Raw genomic sequence first — 16,435 nt, 5'->3', positions numbered from 1 at the left:
ATAAAGCAGAGTATTTCCTCACCACCATCCAAATCCAGGCACAAACTGGGCTCCAAGGAAAAGGCCACCACGTGCCAGGATTTTTGCAGAATTAAGAGAGGAGAATTCCTGCCAAGGCACAGAGATCCGTGGCATATCAAGGACCAACTGCCAGGTGGCCACGTTGTCATGGGGACTCAAAGCAGGCATTTCACCCTTCCCAAGGAAAAATTTGAGCCTACTTCAGTGCCTAGTTTTGCATTAAGAGCCTCTCGTGGGGTTTGGGAATCTCCCCTGCCTTCCAGGCACAGTTTGGAGCTCACCTGTTGCCATAGTCAATCTTGGCAGTGACTTTCTTCTTGAGCTCAGCCAGTTCATCCTTGGGCAGGGTCCCGGAGAGGATTTGGGATCTCCACTCTATCAGGCTGTAGGTGAGCTGCTGCACGTGCCTGAACTGAGTGGTCTTGTTGTTCTGCAGGCAAAAAAGAGGCAATATTAAGCAAGGCAAACCTGGAAACCTCAGCTCAGCAGCCCTTCCAAAATGTGTGCAGCTCCAGAAGCACATGAGTTTTATTTAACTAAAAATACCTGGCCCTTTATGACACCACAAGATCAGGCCCATGCAGTAAATTCTGCAGCACTTGGCACTGCCAAGGTTTAAGTGCCTTTAAGATCTTTAAGTGTCTTTAAGGGCTTCACCTTTCGCTGGGACATTATTTCAGAAAAACCTCACCCACTAAAAATAGGCCTCTGGTGCTTTCCAGCACTTCCAGACTGCTCCAGTGGAGGCTTTTTTTTATAAAAGGGACAGAGAAATGATGTTAAACGTTCACAACTGTGTTCTAGGACTCTGAACAAGACATCAAAACCTGCTTGGTGAAGAGTTCCCTCCTGCCATCCCTTCTGTTATCATCTCTAATCAATGAAAATACTTCCCAGGCCCTTTCCTGGTTGCACCCTCATAAAATCAGTCCCATCCACACACCTTGTTCCTGCACCTCCAAGCTCGAGGGCTGTAATCCAACGTGGATGTGAGGAAACCCACCCTGCTTGTGGCAATATGTGCTCAGGGAAGTAAATAAGCTTTTAGATGTTTCAGGTAAGTAATTTAAACCATTAAAAGGGAGCCCAGGCCTCACCCCCTCTCTGCCACCACAGTGAGGCAGTTCCTGGGAGGATTCTGACTCTTTTCACAGGGAAGTGCCACAAATTTGGAATTACTGGGACAGGATGAGGTCGTTCAGCTCTAAAATGCCGTGGGGAGGGTTTGGGGCCCATCTCCCCCCAGCCAGTGGCCCTTTGCTGGTGCTCACTGGGCTCTGGAGCTGTTAATGGTGAACTGCAAACCCCCCCTGCTCCCCCACAGCACAAAGAGAAGCCAGTTTCAGTTATTTCCCCATTCTCATCCCAACATGAATTATAGAAATCACTCCTATTTCCCCCACACTTAAAGGGATCAACAACAATCTTCCCTTTGATCTGGGTGAACACCAAGCTGCTGACAGGGGCTACTTGAGTTTTTAGCTGCATAGAAAGGATATCAGAGATATATTTAATAAACAAAGAAAAAACATGTTCTTTCATAAAAATACCTACAAGAGAAGGCAATTTGTGTGAATTTTCAGAGCAGACCTCAATTTGACCTGAGTTATCTCCACAGCTAATTCCTATTAACTAAAGCAATTAAAATCTTTCCCCATTTTTATATTTATTTTGCAGTGGAGATAAAGCCAATGCTGCAATGAAACCCACAGAAATTAAAGAAGTGAAATGAAATGCTGCCAAAATTAAAAATCCCCTCATGTTTCCTTTTTCTCCTCAAATGCCTCCTTCCTCCTTTAGCTTCTTTTAAAGTTCTTTTACTACGTACTGCAGGGAAAATAAAATAAACTCAAATCCATTTTAAACCACAATATTTTCCAAACCTATTTTAAGACTTATATTGGTTAAGCACAGGAACATGAAAGACTTCTGCTCATTAAAAAAACAGATTCTGAGGCTGGGATCTGAAAGTTACTCAGAAACAAAAAATGTCGGGAACAAAACTCTATTTTTACATAGTAATACCATCACGTAGAGCTTCTCATTAAATTGAGGGTGGAACAAATTCTTGTGGTTTCATGGCACACAAACACAACGTATTTGTGGCCTGGTGAAATTTCCAATAGGAAAATTTGCTCTGGGTGCACTGAGTGATTAGAGCTCATTTAAACTCTCTCTTCTTAATTAAAGCACTGGAGCCCATTCTACACAGGCTGAACTCATTACCGCTTGAAGAAAAATCAAGTTTGACTTTTTAATTTGCCTTAATCACCTTTAAAATAAGGCAACTCACTGTGGGCTCATTTCTTTGAGCAAGGAGCACCTACTGGAGGATTTTCCCTTGGCTTGTGACACTGCTGAGGTGACTCCTGTGGTCAGGGATTTAGGACATGAGAGCTCCTTTAGGACACTGAGAGCTCCAAACATGGGAGGCCTTGGAGCAGCCAAGAAATTCCTTCTGTGAGGCAGCTCCTGCTCTGGGACAGGGACACGACCTAGTGAAGGGCTGGAGCTGGGTCAGGGAGGGTCAGCTTGGATTTTAGGCAAAGGTTCTTCCCCCCAGAGGGTGCTGGGCACTGCCCAGGCTCCCCAGGGAATGGGCACGGCCCTGAGGCTGCTCCAGGAGTGTTTGGACAGCGCTGCCAGGGATGCCCAGGCTGGGATTTTGGGGTGTCTGTGCAGGGCCAGGGGCTGGATTGATGGTCCCAGGACATTCCATGATGTGGCTTTTGACAAGTTGCATCTCCCCCCACAACACATCCCCGATTCTCTCCCTTTGCCTGCTCCCTGTTTGGGCCCAGGACACTCCGGGTAGGGATCAGCCAGTCCATGAGATACCTGCAGCATTCCTGGCACAGCAGAGCTCAGCCCTGCCTAAAGCTGGGCCCAAACTCCACAGTTCTGTGCCCAGCTGGGTTTTCCTGCCCTCACACAGGGCTGACACAGGACAGGCAAAGCCAGAGCCTGGATTTTCCAGGTGAGCTGTGACTCCCACCCAGCCCTGACACGGTGCCAGTATGACCTGTGCCAGTCCCTGCTGCCCCAGGGCTGCCACCCACAGCTCTCTGAGCCCAGGGAACCCCACCTCAGTCCTGTGATCCCACACCTGCCAGCAGAACACTCTGAGCCCCTCTCAAGCCCCATTTTACCATTTGGTTCTGCACCATCCAGAGGCACAGAGTGCCCTGCACAGAGCCCAGCTCAGCTCACCTGGGAAAAACATCAACCCCTGAGGAGAACTCACCACGTACAGCTTGTGCCAGATCACTGCCCACTCCCTCAGCGTGGAGGTGAGCTCCTGGCCAAGGGGCAGCTCACTGGGAATCACTGTTTCGTGTTGCCTGGAGAGAGAAAAAGGAGAAAATCAGAGAAAGGTTTCACGCTCAGAGTTAAAACTTAACAGAAAACACCCTTTTCTTATAAATATATAAATGGAAATACCAGAGGGGTTGATTTTCACACAATTCACTCACACATGATGTCAAGACCCCAAAGTTGTTTTCAACACACACATCCACATTCATCATTCATTTTTAATGCAAAATGCTTCAAGCTCCTTTCACTCCTGTTATTCCCAGTGGATCCATCCCAAAATCAGGATAAAGAGACAGAAATTAAGTTTGGAAGAATCCCCACTAGCAACAGTAACAGTCACTTGAAAATAGAAGTTAAAAAAAGAAGTGTTTTATAAAGTTCCTTCCTTTGCAGCCGCTGTTTTGCTCTCACTTAACGAGCACAGACCCAGCTCGAGGAATCCAAGGAGGAGTCATTTCCTCCAGTGTTTTCCAAGACAGGAAGGAATCCACGCTCCTGCTGGGCCTTGGCTGCGAGCAGGAGTCTGTTATGACTTGCAGGAGACCCCAGAGGAGCTGGACTGACCCTCCCCACTACTGACTTGTCCAGCAGAGACATTTCATTCTGCAAATCATCTCCTGCTCCCCTACTCCCAACTGCTCCGGTTTGTCAGTGCTCTGAAAATGAATTTATGCAGCTCTAGTCCAGCACAGGAGGTACACCTCATGTTTGTGACAACGACAGCTACTTAAATTGGTTATTTTGGGGTTTAAATGGAATGAAATTCCCTCGGTTTTGCTGCCAAAGAAGTGCCAACCTACCCCCGGTCCTTCACGATGGCCTCTTTTAAATGGATATAAGTTTCTGGGAAAATGCCCTAAAAATACAGAGAGAAATGAAATAAATCAATCCTGCTGTGGGATAGGATGTGACAAGAATATATTTAATACAAAGCAGGGGAAAGGAGTGAGAAATGTCCCAGTATGCCAGGAAAAAAGGACAGGGAGGAGCAGCAGGTTCCATACTGCCAACTCAGAGAAGCTGATTCCTCGTTTTGCCCTAACAACCCTCATCTTCCTGCAGGAAATGTTGAAAATCCCTGAAAATTCACAGTCATTGCCACGGCGTGTTGCTGGAGTCCTCTGTCAGGCTGCCCTGTGCTCCCTAGCAAAGCTCCCACCACCGGCATCTGCAGAAATGCTCAAATTTTTGTTGTTACAGAGAAACCTTCCAGGAATGCTGGAATCCTTTTCTGTTCGCTTTTTACTCCTCTCTATCCCTGAAAACAGAGGCTGTGAGGATGCTACCACAAGAGAGGTGCCAGCATTCCCAGGGAAACCTGGATTTCCAGGCAGCTTCCAGCCCAAGCAGCTTTTCGAGCAGCTTGGCTCAGACCCAGGGATGTGTAATTCTGGAATACTTTCCAGTCAAAACTCTGATATTCCCATTAAATATAACTAATGCTGGATGTGCACAGAGCATCATAATAAAGCAATAAACTCGTGTATGGAAATGGGAACAGTTAATTTTGGAAGTTCCAACTGCATTCCTTGCGCTTCCAGTGGAGGAATACCCAACTCATGGCTCTGAACCTTCAGCTCAAGGCCATTTATTTCTGTCAGAGGAAAGAACACAGTGCCCAGGAGTCCTGTGTGATGTCAAGACAAGAAATACAGCAGTTGTCAGCACCAGATGGGGTCTGGAAAGGTGTGAGATTAAAATTTAGAGTCACCCAAAAGTGAGGTCGTACCTTCTTGGATTTATTTCGCAGTGTATATCCTCGGTACCAGCCTGGCAAAGCAAACACAGATATTTTATTTAACTATTCCCTGCTGACAGCAATTAAATACAAATTGTAATTCTCACCACCTTTCTACAGCATCAATTCATTGATCTTCTCATTTGGGACCCACTCCTGTGAAGACACCTCAGTTTGCAGGAGCTGAGCTCCCTGCCCTGGCACAAATCCTGTTTATCAATATTACCTTGGCAAGAGCTAAAAACTGTACGATAAAAGTAATAATTGTGATGCCCAGGCCTCAGGGGCAAAGGTCACTGAGACAACATTTCTCCTCTCTTTGGCACCTGGGGTTTAACGAGGATTTCCATGGAATGGGTTGGGTTGGGAGGGACATTAAAGCCCCTCCAAGGAGATTACGTCCAGCTGAGTGGCAGCATCAAGAAGGCAAAGAGCTTTAAGGGAATAATCAGGCACAGAAGAGAGGAGGGGAGGCTGGTTTCTTTGGGTTTGTTTTCAATTTTTTTTTTTGTGGTTTTGTGGTCGTTCCCCCCATATTGCTGTATTTATCAAAGAAGTTTCCATAGGGAACCATGGTCTGACACTTCTCGACCATAAATCAGAGCTTAGAATGGTTTAATTTGTATTTTATTGAGGATTCTTACATGCATGTGGTTGTGTTTTGCCATTTATTTATTTTCTGGAGTGCAGTTCTGTCCCTCTTTCTCTAGAAGAACCGCAGCCACACAACCTCCAATAATCCAGTAATAAGTTCGGAGGAAAGAAGAAATTCCATTTCTTTCCACAGGAGGAAAACAAGATTACCCATTGCTCATGGAGCAATGGATGAGGTCCTGGATTAGGGATGAGCAGATTTAGGTTCTATTTTTATCCAAGCTGTCATTAATTGAATGGGAAAGCACAAATTACTCAGGGTGGGATACAGAGCTCATGGAATTTATCAGGAGTGATTCCAATCCCATTTGACACATTCAGCCCTTCGACAGCACAACTTCCTCCTGTTTCAGAGGGCCCCTTGGCATTGCCCCCATTCCTGTAAAATATTTTGCAATCATTGCATAAAAGCATGTTGGGCCTGATTATGCAAAGCTGTTCCTGCAAGCACCTCGTGCGACTTTTATCAGAATTCTGCTCCCATTTTCAATAACTTGATCCATCACTTTAACAGGAACATCAATCTTTGGGCAGTGGTCGATTAATTACATGATTTCTTCTTAAAAAAACCCCAAGTCTGCTTAAATTTTCAGAGGAACAAGAGAATGTTTAAGTGTTTGAGTGTTTTCCCCAAGCAGAGATGGGCTAAAAATGGAGAAAGGTTTTCCAGTTGACGTTGACAGGGAAAATTTCAGCTGCTACAACATTCAGACCGAAATCTGAGTGAAAACACACAAAAACGCAGACTTGCAAGGCGATATCGAAAAATCTGGGGTTGTTGTTTTGTTGGGGTTTTTTTAACGGACCAGGTCCTCAGTTTTACCTTGCATTACATGGATTTGATGCAGTACGGAAAAGGAAAATCTAAGGAAAATACTCAAACGATGATAAGTTCTCCCTGGTGATGCAAGCCCAAGTCACGTGCTGGACCACAGGGTCCTTGTTCCTCCTCCTCGGGGCCCTGTCCTGTCCCACAGCACACTCAGGGCATTGCTTCACCCTGAAAGCAGGAACCAATTCAAGGTAAACTCCTTTCCAGCAGAAGCAGACACTGCCACGGGTCAGCGAGCACACATTCCTTCCACCCACAGCACGGCTTTTCCCACAGCTTCCCTGAAATACTACAGTTAATGATAATAATGATAAATCCTGTGGATTAGGAGAGATTCCCCTCAACAGCCAAGTGTCCTCCCAGCTCCCTGCTCAAGGACAGACTCCCTGCGCTGGAGCAGCCTCCAAAATCCTGGAGACAGCAAGTTTCCCTTCTTTTCTTGGATTCTGCAGCACGTGCAGAGCGCTGAATCCTTGGCAGGCAGAGGAGCAGGCACTGCCTGTCTTGTTATCAGGGGAAGGAGAAATTTTGTACAAACACCTCGTGCCCTTCTGCGGACACAGAGAGTAAAATGTGCTCTGCAGTGTGAGACCTGAACAAACAGCCCTGGGCTCTGCAGAGGGTTTGGCTGCATTTGCTTTAAAGGGAAAGCGATCCAAGAAAAGATCTGAGAGCTCTCAGGTGTCCCTACACAGATTGTGTCTGGCACAGAGAAGCATCCCTGAAAGGTTTTCCATCCCTGGACGTGTCCAAGGCCACACTGGAGCAACCTGGGAGAGGGGAAGGTGTCCTTGCCCATGGGAGGGGGTGGCACTGGATGATTTTAAAGTTCCTTCCAACCCAAACCATTCCATGATTCCACAGACATCAGCTTGTGCTGGGAATATTTGGAACCTTCAGTTCAAACTCCTCAGCCTGTGGTTTCCCTCTGTCCTTCCCTATGTCCTTTGTCCAAGCTGGAGCTGCATTTCCAGGGGTGTCACCCCCTGATGGATCCCTGGCACAGGGGAGCTGCAGGGAAGAAAAATTCATCACCCTCTGTGTTATCACCCCCTGGGTTATCACCCCCTTATCTCCTCTGGTGCACTCAGCATCCACCCCAACTGCATCAGCCCAACTGGGGCTTGGAAAACATGAGGCAAAGTGTGCTCAGAACAGGGGAAAACAGAACTTAACTGACAGAAGGGCAGCGCCAGAGCCTTGCCCAAATCTGGGTGGGATTTTGGGGTGTGAGTGCAGGGCCAGGGCTTGGCCTGGAGGATCCCTGGGGGTCACTTCCCCTCAGGATATTTTGTGATCCCAGCCTTTGCAAGAGGCTGCTGTGTGGCAGCACACCCGAGCGAGGATTGTGCAACTCAGAGGGGTTTCCTGGTACTGAGAGGCAGCCCAGGAGCAGCTCCCGACTGCAGGGACTGCCCGGAGGGTTTGGGAGCCACCTCAGGAGAGGTTTGTGCAGCCCACAGCTGCCCCAAAGCGCACCCAAAATTCCCTTTATTGCCTCTGCCTCTCATCCAGCTCCTGCAGCAGCTCGGCTCTATCAGTGCCGTGTCTCCCAGCCCCGGGAGCCCGATAACATTTACTGCTAACACCAAATCCCAGCAGAGCCCCGGGATTGCCACCTCCCCACAGGGAACTGTGCACTTGGATCCCTGCAGGGCCGGCAGAGCCAAATCCCCGAGCACAAAAAGCTCCACGTGTGACACCTGGCTGAGAAACCCACTGCTGCTGCTGCAAACGGGGAAAGGCAGGAATGCTCCGGAGGGCCGGGAAGGAACAGTCCTGGGGACACTGTGGGGACTCGTGGGAGATGCTCCTGAGCACCCCGAGCTGGGGAATGACACCAAGGTGCTCCCAGGGGCTGCTACCTCCACATGAGAACCCCCGGACAATCCTAGAACTCCCCTGAATTCCCTAAGGAATGTCGCTGACAGCCTACGGAATGCCCTCAGCCAGGGATAACTGACAGTGACCCAAAAAATGGCTCCACAGGGCATCTCCCAGCCCCCCAAAAAATGGCTCCACAGGGCATCTCCCAGCCCCCCAAAAATGGCTCCACAGGGCATCTCCCAGACCCCCAAAAATGACTCCACAGGGCACCTCCCAAACTCAAAAAATTATTTCAAAGGGCGTCTTCCAGCCCCAAAAAATGACTCCACAGGGCATCTCCCAGCCCCCCAAAAAAATCACTTTATAGGGCATTTCCCAGCCCCCAAAATGACTTCATGAGGCTTCTCCGAGCCCCAGAAAATGACTCCACAGGGCATCTCCAGCCGTTCTTCCCACAGAGCCACCGCCCTGGTGACATGGAAACTCTTCCTAAGTCAAGGTTTGTGTATCCAGATAAGAGCAGTGATTAGAGAACAAAACCCGGTTTTATCAGCTCTATTGGTGAGCAGGCAGCATTAGCATGAAAAGGAGCAGAAAAAGCTTCCTGTGAGAACATTTATCCTCAAAACCAGACCCACAGAGAGCTGGGAACATAGCTGAGAGCCGATCTCCGGAAAAAGAGACTGGGGAAGACCGAGAAGTTCCTCCCAGGCAGACAGAGTATCAGAGTTGGGAAGGTTTGAGGTGAATTTATGGGGAATTAGGGCAGACCCACAGCAGAGTCACCATCTGTGCATCTTCTCCTGTACACTCACAACTGTCTGGCCCGGATTTCTGGCTGCTCTTTCTGGGAAAAGAGATTTTTTGGTGCCCTGCAGGAATTCCGAGGTGCCTCGGTCACAGATTTCTGTTCCCCACTGATGGCTCAGCACATGAGAACAACCCCTTTCCCCCTCACGTATGAAAACATTCACGTCTTTCCCAAACTGTTCACAGGCAATTTTCTCCTGACAAAGCTCCAAACTGGGATATTTCAGGCCAAAAAAAAAAAACACCTAAGGAATGCCATTTATGTACTCATTCCCTATTCCCGTCTCTGCTGAGCTGATTACAAGAAATAGGGTTAAACAGTGATAAAAAAATAAAATACAGCGAGAAAGAAGCAAATCCCCCCCCAAATTTTGGGAAGTACAGTGTGCCTCCTCTTCCCAAGGGAGTTTTCTATCCTCTCCCCTGGGTCTTTTTGCAGAACCAGGTCATAAATCAGCATTTCCCACAGCGATATTTCCCTTTTCCCCCTCTCCCCCCACCACAGGGTAAAGCCATGACAGAATCTCCCTGAACTGGGAGCTGCTGCCAGGTCCAGAGGATGGAAAGGGAACAACTGGCCAAGAACAAATTGCTGAAGCAGCAGCTCCCTGCTCCCAGCACTGATCCTGGGCACGGAATCTTCCTTCAAATCGATGCTGCTTGTGAAAATAATTGGATTTCTACTTTAAGTTTTGGAGAGGGAAGCAGTGACCAGAACATTCCTTAAAGTGATTAAATGGCTCTGTTCCAGCCCTAAGATTGAAATCTTTGTCAAAGAGTCAAATTTGATACGGAGATTTGAAACACTCAAGTGCCATTTTAATCTTTAAAATAAGAATTCTGTTTTCTTTGTGGTTTACATTAAGGTATTATGAAAAATGTCCCAGTAAAGGATTGGGGAAAAAAGTCTAAAAAGGGCATGGAAGCCCCATAACTGGAGCATTTTAAGAACATTGAACGCCAGTATGTGATATTACAGCTCAAAACAACACAACTTTTGAAACAATCAGGCCTTCCCTCTCCTTTTCTGTCACCCACTTAGATCAAAAACTAACTCAGGTTAAAAGAATTTTTTTTTAAATTATTATTCTTATTTTCCAGTGGGATCAGTTCACCCCATGAGCACAAGTGCCTGGCGTGGCCCAAAGAGGAGCCAAAGCAAAGAGGTGTGGGCTGAAAATAGCAGTGAACAGCCAGAATCAAATGTTTCTTTCTCTTTTAGTGCTGCCTTGAGATATTGGTGAAACCTCACCTCGATAAACCCTGCCTGGAACAGCACAGAGATGAGAAATCCTCTGCATTTCTGCATTTTTAACACTATTTTAAAAATTAAGGGGATGCAGCAACCACTACACACCAAATTTGTGCTTTGGGGCGTATCAGAAGTTGAAAATACAGATCTGAAATGTGAAAAATAAACTTGATTTGTTCCTATTTTCCTCTCAAACCCCCCTGAGAGCTGCACCTACCTTCATACATCTCCAGGATGTGAACGGTGTCCCCCACCTGCAGGGATAGCTCCACGTCCTGCGCGGCCTCGTAGTTGTAGATGGCTGAAAAATGAGGAGAAAAAGGGGAAAAACAGAGCCATGAAGGAATCAGGTTTGGGAATGGGCTCTCCAGAGGCAGGGGAGGGTTTGGGAAAAGGAATAAAGTGATTTAAGTCACCCTGGGTTTGGAATACACTGGAAAAGGACATCATTTACATCTATTATTCTTCCCTCTTTCCAGATTTTATCATGAAGAAATATTATTAACAGACAACAAAGGTGGGTTTTTACCTTCCAGACAGGCCTGTGACACCTTCTGGAGCAGCTGCACATTCCCACTTTGCCAAAATCCTGCCCACAGAGGTCACCCCCACCTCAAGCAGATCAGTTCCACAATCACCATTTTTTTGTGTTTCACAGGAGTAACTCCAGCATCAGAAAGCATCAGAAATGGGGCGTCAAAACCCACCCAATTCCAGACAAAAACACGCTCATTTCAACCCCAAATCACACTTGTTGCTGCTAAAGGCTCTGCCCAGCCAAGAAGCAATTTTAACACCAAAACCTGGGATTCTCGGCAAATTTAATCCCTCCCAAAGACAAAGTTAAGCTGGATGCTTATGGGATTTCCAGGGGGAATAGGATTAAGTGCAGGAGCTCACACTCCTGAAGTGCCTTTTCCCTGGGACTTGCTGGAGTTTCTCTGGGCAGAGCAGAGCCCTCCGCGGGGACCAGAGGAAAAAGCTGAAATTGAATTTGCTTTCAAACTGACTAAAAAGACGTAAAATCAGTGAAATGCTTGGCTGTGGTTCCAGGAATTGATCAGCAAAGCCAGAGCAGATCAAACCCAGACCAGCTGATTTATTTAAAACACTGATTTAAGAACAGATCGCATCCTAAATGCAGCAGTGAAATCTCACACACAAAATCCGCACATTTATGTATCCAAAGCTGTTGCCTGAGCAAATTTAAAGGTGAATAAGCACCACATTTGTTTTTAAGAAAGCAAAAAAATCACCCAAACATTTTCAGGGGGGAATTCTTCAGACCTCCCAAGGTTTGTGTTTGAGGAGCTCTGGACTGGAAATCAAATCAATAAATAAATAAATAAAAACCAGAGCTCTTCTGCCAGGAAATTCCCATGAAATGCCTCCCATTTCCGTGGGGATGAGGTGCTTTGCTCCTGGCCAGGCTCCAGCACAGCCTGGGGGTTGCACCACGCCGGAAATTCACTCCCAGATCGGAGCTTTCTTCAAAACATTGCGGCTAAAAATATCCCACCAAGCAGGCCAGGGATGAGAATCCCTGCAGGATCCCTGATCCCAGGCAGAGACATCTTCCTGTGCTGCAGGGCAGGGTTCACTCCCAGTGGCGCCAGTTTATGCCGCAGACACATGGACAGTGCACTGAATCCATGATTTCCACAGGATTACAGGAATTTTACTGCATTTCTGCTCCTAAGAGCTGCTTCCACACCCGCTTTCCTCTCCCTCCCCACAAAGGGGCTGTCAACCAGGATTTTAAAGGCTGATTGCTGAGCTGGGTGTGCAGCTCAGACACCTTAAAGACCCCAGAACTGGCGCAGAAGTAGAAATTCCATTCCCATTCCAACAGAAAAATCTGGATAATGTTCCTGGCCAAAGCTGAACGTGAATGTGAAGCCTGGAATGGTCTGGGCCCACCATAGCAGGGACACCTCCCACTGTCCCAGGCTGCTCCAACCTGGCCTTGGGCACTTCCAGGGATCCAGGGGCAGCCACAGCTGCTCTGGGAATTCCATCCCAGCCTTTCACCACCCTCACAGCCAGGAATTCCTTCCCAATATCCCATCCATCCCTGCCCTCTGGCAGTGGGAAGCCATTCCCTGGGTCCTGTCCCTCCAGCCCTTGTCCCCAGTCCCTCTCCAGCTCTCCTGGAGCCCCTTTAGGCCCTGCAAGGGGCTCGGAGCTCTCCCTGGAGCCTTCCCTTCTCCAGGTGAGCATTCCCAGCTCTCCCAGCCCAGCTCCAGAGGGGCTCCAGCCCTGGAGCATCCCCGAGTTCCCCTCTGGACTGGTGCCCCGGCTCCGTGTGGTGCTGCAGGGCTGTCACACCGCAGGGATTCCCACACGCAATTCCTGCATGCCCCGGCTTTTTCTGGGACAACCACTCATTATACAAACACCACGCTGCATTTTTCCCATAAATTGCTGCCCAGGGAAAGGTGGGTGGACACAGGCCCGGCCTTTCTGCTGGAACACAGAGTGAATTCAGCCCAAAGAGCACCAGGGAGGACCCAGCAGTTCCCTTCCCCTTCCTACAGATCACGGCAGCCGCAAGACAGAACGAAACCCTGCCCTCCCCTTCCCTTCCCCTTCCCTGCTCCACCAGGCAGGTTTCACATCCCAACCTGCAGCATGTGCAGCCTGGAGGAACTCCCACATCAAAAAAACCAAAACCAAACAAAAAAAACCCAACCAAACGAACAGAAAAAGGTCAATTTTGTCGTTCCTTGCCTTGCCAGACTGAACTAAGCCAGAGCAGAGGGTCACTGTCTGTGGAAGAACCTCCTCCCTGACGGTTCTGTACAAGATTAGAAAAGACAAATTGCTGGCATATTTTCCCTGGCTGCAAGTGATGCTTCCTGCTGCTGGAAGTCAGCGCTGTCCCAAACCCATCCCATCTGCAGGGATTTGTGCTGCTGAGCCCCCTCCGTGACCTCTCTCTGACTTGAAAGGAAAAGGAAGCTTCCCATCACAAACATGGGCATGGAAAAATAGAACCCCTTTGCTTAAATCCTGACAGAGCAGCGAGAGAGGAAGAAGGAAAAATAATACAGAGACTTTTGTATTCAAATTTGCAGCAATATCTGAAGTTAAGTCTTTTTGCTTCGAGCTAAACTTCAGCTGTGATTTTGTCCTTTGAAATTCACTTCAGAGTGTTGATCCTGCTCCTTTTATCATCCTGGATGAAAAGCAGCGCTAAAATTGAGGAAATTTAATCCAAATAAAGAGGCAGAGGTGGAAAACACGAGCCTTGGTTTGTTAAATGATCATTTCTTCGAACACAACTGGAGGCAATGCGTCATTGTGCTTGGTTTAGTGCTCCAGTTTGGTTCAAAGGGTGAGGAAATGTGTTTTCCACGTGCACCCAGCCTATGGAATCCATCAGGATCAGAAAGGGCAGCAGCTAATCCCGTGAGCAGATGGTTTTATGGCACAGCCAGGGCCAGAAGGTGAAGATAAGCAGCAAGCAGTTCTCGTGCTCCAGGGCAGAGCGTGATTCCTCGGAAGGGACGGCGGAGGAACTGTGAGGGCATTGCACAACCATGGGGGATGCTCTGCTCCAGAGTCACCCCACAAACAGGGACCGCACGGGTGGCAAAGGAACCCTGGCAGAGCCTGGGCTCCCCAGGGCTTGGAATGGTGACCTATGGAGCAGGTTCAGTTCTGTCACTGCCCCCAGGACACCAGGCCAGTCCCGCACACATTCCAGAGCCATGGAACACCCCACAGCCCCCAGGACACCAGGCCAGTCCCGCACACATTCCAGAGCCATGGAACACCCCACAGCCCCCAGGACACCAGGCCAGTCCTGCACACATTCCAGAGCCATGGAACACCTCACAGCGCCCAGGACACCAGGCCAGTCCTGCACACATTCCAGAGCCATGGAACACCTCACAGCGCCCAGGACACCAGGCCAGTCCTGCACACATTCCAGAGCCATGGAACACCTCACAGCCCCAGGACACCAGGCCAGTCCTGCACACATTCCAGAGCCATGGAACACCTCACAGCGCCCAGGACACCAGGCCAGTCCTGCACACATTCCAGAGCCATGGAACACCTCACAGCCCCAGGACACCAGGCCAGTCCCGCACATATTCCTGAGTCATGGAACACTGACAGTGGTCCTTACACACAACAGAGCCTCGATGTCATGCACGGGGCCCAAAACAAGAAGTACAAAAAGTGCAAATAAAAAACCCCAAACACACTTTAAAAATCCACAAAGCTTCACTTTGTGCAAGAGCCCAGGAGAAGCCTCAATTTAAAAGAGGTTTGTGAGCAGCTCATGGAGCCTGAGCTGGGGTTCAGTGGAACCAGGGGTAGGTGTGGCATTTTCAGGGGAATGGCTTCAAACTGCCACAGGGCAGGGTGAGATTGGGATATTGGGAAGGAATTCCTCCCTCTGAGGGTGGTCAGGGACAGAATTCCCAGAGGAGCTGCAGCTGCCCCTGGATCCCTGGAAGTGTCCAAGGCCAGGCGGGAGCAGCCTGGCATAGGGGCAGCGTCCCTGCCCATGGCAGGGGTGGGATGGGATGAGCTGTAAAGTCTCTTCCAACGCAACCATTCCATGATTCCATGTTTCTGTTAACTCCAAGACCCATTTTTCCCACAGATTAACTCATTTTCAAGACTGCCCTAAAAGCCAAGCTGAGCTAAAATGCCCCAAAATGAAAAGAGAACAAAGCAGGAACTGTCACTCACAATCTCTGTGCAACTCAAATCAGAAGGAAATGGAATCTTTCTCTCAATGAGTGCACTTGAAATGTGGATTATTGGCCCGGAAAACAGAGCCCCTGCAAGATCCATTATCTCTGACTTGGCTCAGAGCCCCCCTGCCCCACCCACCACAAAGACACAACCCCGTCCAAATGCCACGTCCTGCTCCCCCTGCCACCCTCTGGGAGCAGAGGGCTGGGGCTGCTCCGGGAACAAAGGATCCCATTCAGGGCTGCTGCAGGAACCAGGCTGCAGCTCATCCCACCCCTCAGCCCCACACCAAACCCCACTGCACAGAACCAGAGGGATTTGATTGCTGCTGCAGCACCCAGGAATGGCCTTTCTGCAGGACAGCCCTGCTTGGAGGAGCCTGGGATGGTCCCCGGTGCCAAGATCCAGCCAAAAAACAGAGGCTTTATTGAAAAAACAAGGAACTGCCCAAGGAATTAATTCTTCAGAGGAACAAAGCCTTTTTGATGTTTGGAGCAAAAACATTCTGGTAATTTCCCAGGAATTTGTGTCTGACAAACTGAGAGCAGCATAATTAAGATTTAGATGGCAGGCTACTTCTTCTGCTTCACAAAAAAAAAGTAATTCATGGTTCAGCACTGGGAAACATGGACACTGAGTCACTGGTATGAAAAAGTTCCCCCTCCTGGATGGTGGATGCTGCCATTCAGATCAGCTCCAGAAGTTCCAAGTGAGTGCTGAGCATTCAGGACGTCAGTAATCCAGAATTAACAGGATTATGCAGCTGGAAACGCTTCAATTAACAGCCATCATTAGGCAGCAGAGTCCAGCCCCTGAGGAGCTGCAGGTGGACTGTCCCTGCCCATGGAATGAATGAGAGGATCTTTAAGGTTCTTTCCAACCCTAAACTCCCCGGAATTCTGTGGTTTTATGGCTTCTAACACCTTGTGTACTCGCTGGTCCAGGCTGACCCCACACAAGGAATACACTCAACAATTTTAAACTTGGTTATCTCAAAAAAGAGCATTAAATCGGCTCAGAAATTACATCACCTGCCTCTGCAGGAGGGTGTGACATGAATTTGCTAATCTGGATGCTGTAACTGTTGGGTTTTCTATTCATCCCTTTTTCTGGAGAACCAGGAGAAAAGCAGGAAGAGCCTCTGCCCTCCAGAGGCTTCCAACCCTTCCAACCTCAGACCATTCCAGGAAACAAACCCCAATGAGGGTGTCCCCTGCTCACGAAGGACGAGGAATTGATGCACACTTGATCAAAGTCTGAAAGTTTTCCCTGA

At 48.6% G+C, this 16,435-nt stretch overlaps 1 protein-coding gene across 1 annotated transcript in view; it reads right to left on the bottom strand.

The window, feature by feature from the left end:
* Positions 1–16,435, bottom strand: part of DOCK5 (dedicator of cytokinesis 5) — a gene marked incomplete at both ends in the record, with an annotated part of 68,874 nt that overhangs the window by 42,385 nt on the left and 10,054 nt on the right. The window contains 5 exons of the mRNA XM_082298251.1: positions 303–451; positions 3,266–3,362; positions 4,137–4,192; positions 5,066–5,106; positions 10,667–10,750. Coding sequence (XP_082154377.1) covers positions 303–451; positions 3,266–3,362; positions 4,137–4,192; positions 5,066–5,106; positions 10,667–10,750 — 427 coding nt within the window. The remainder of the gene's footprint in view (positions 1–302; positions 452–3,265; positions 3,363–4,136; positions 4,193–5,065; positions 5,107–10,666; positions 10,751–16,435) is intronic.

Source organism: Coloeus monedula (assembly GCF_965178545.1).
Source record: "Coloeus monedula genome assembly, chromosome: 28".
Classification (NCBI taxonomy): Eukaryota; Metazoa; Chordata; class Aves; order Passeriformes; family Corvidae; genus Coloeus; species Coloeus monedula.
Note: the sequence above shows the minus strand (reverse complement) of the source record. Positions and strands in the feature narration are given on the sequence as shown.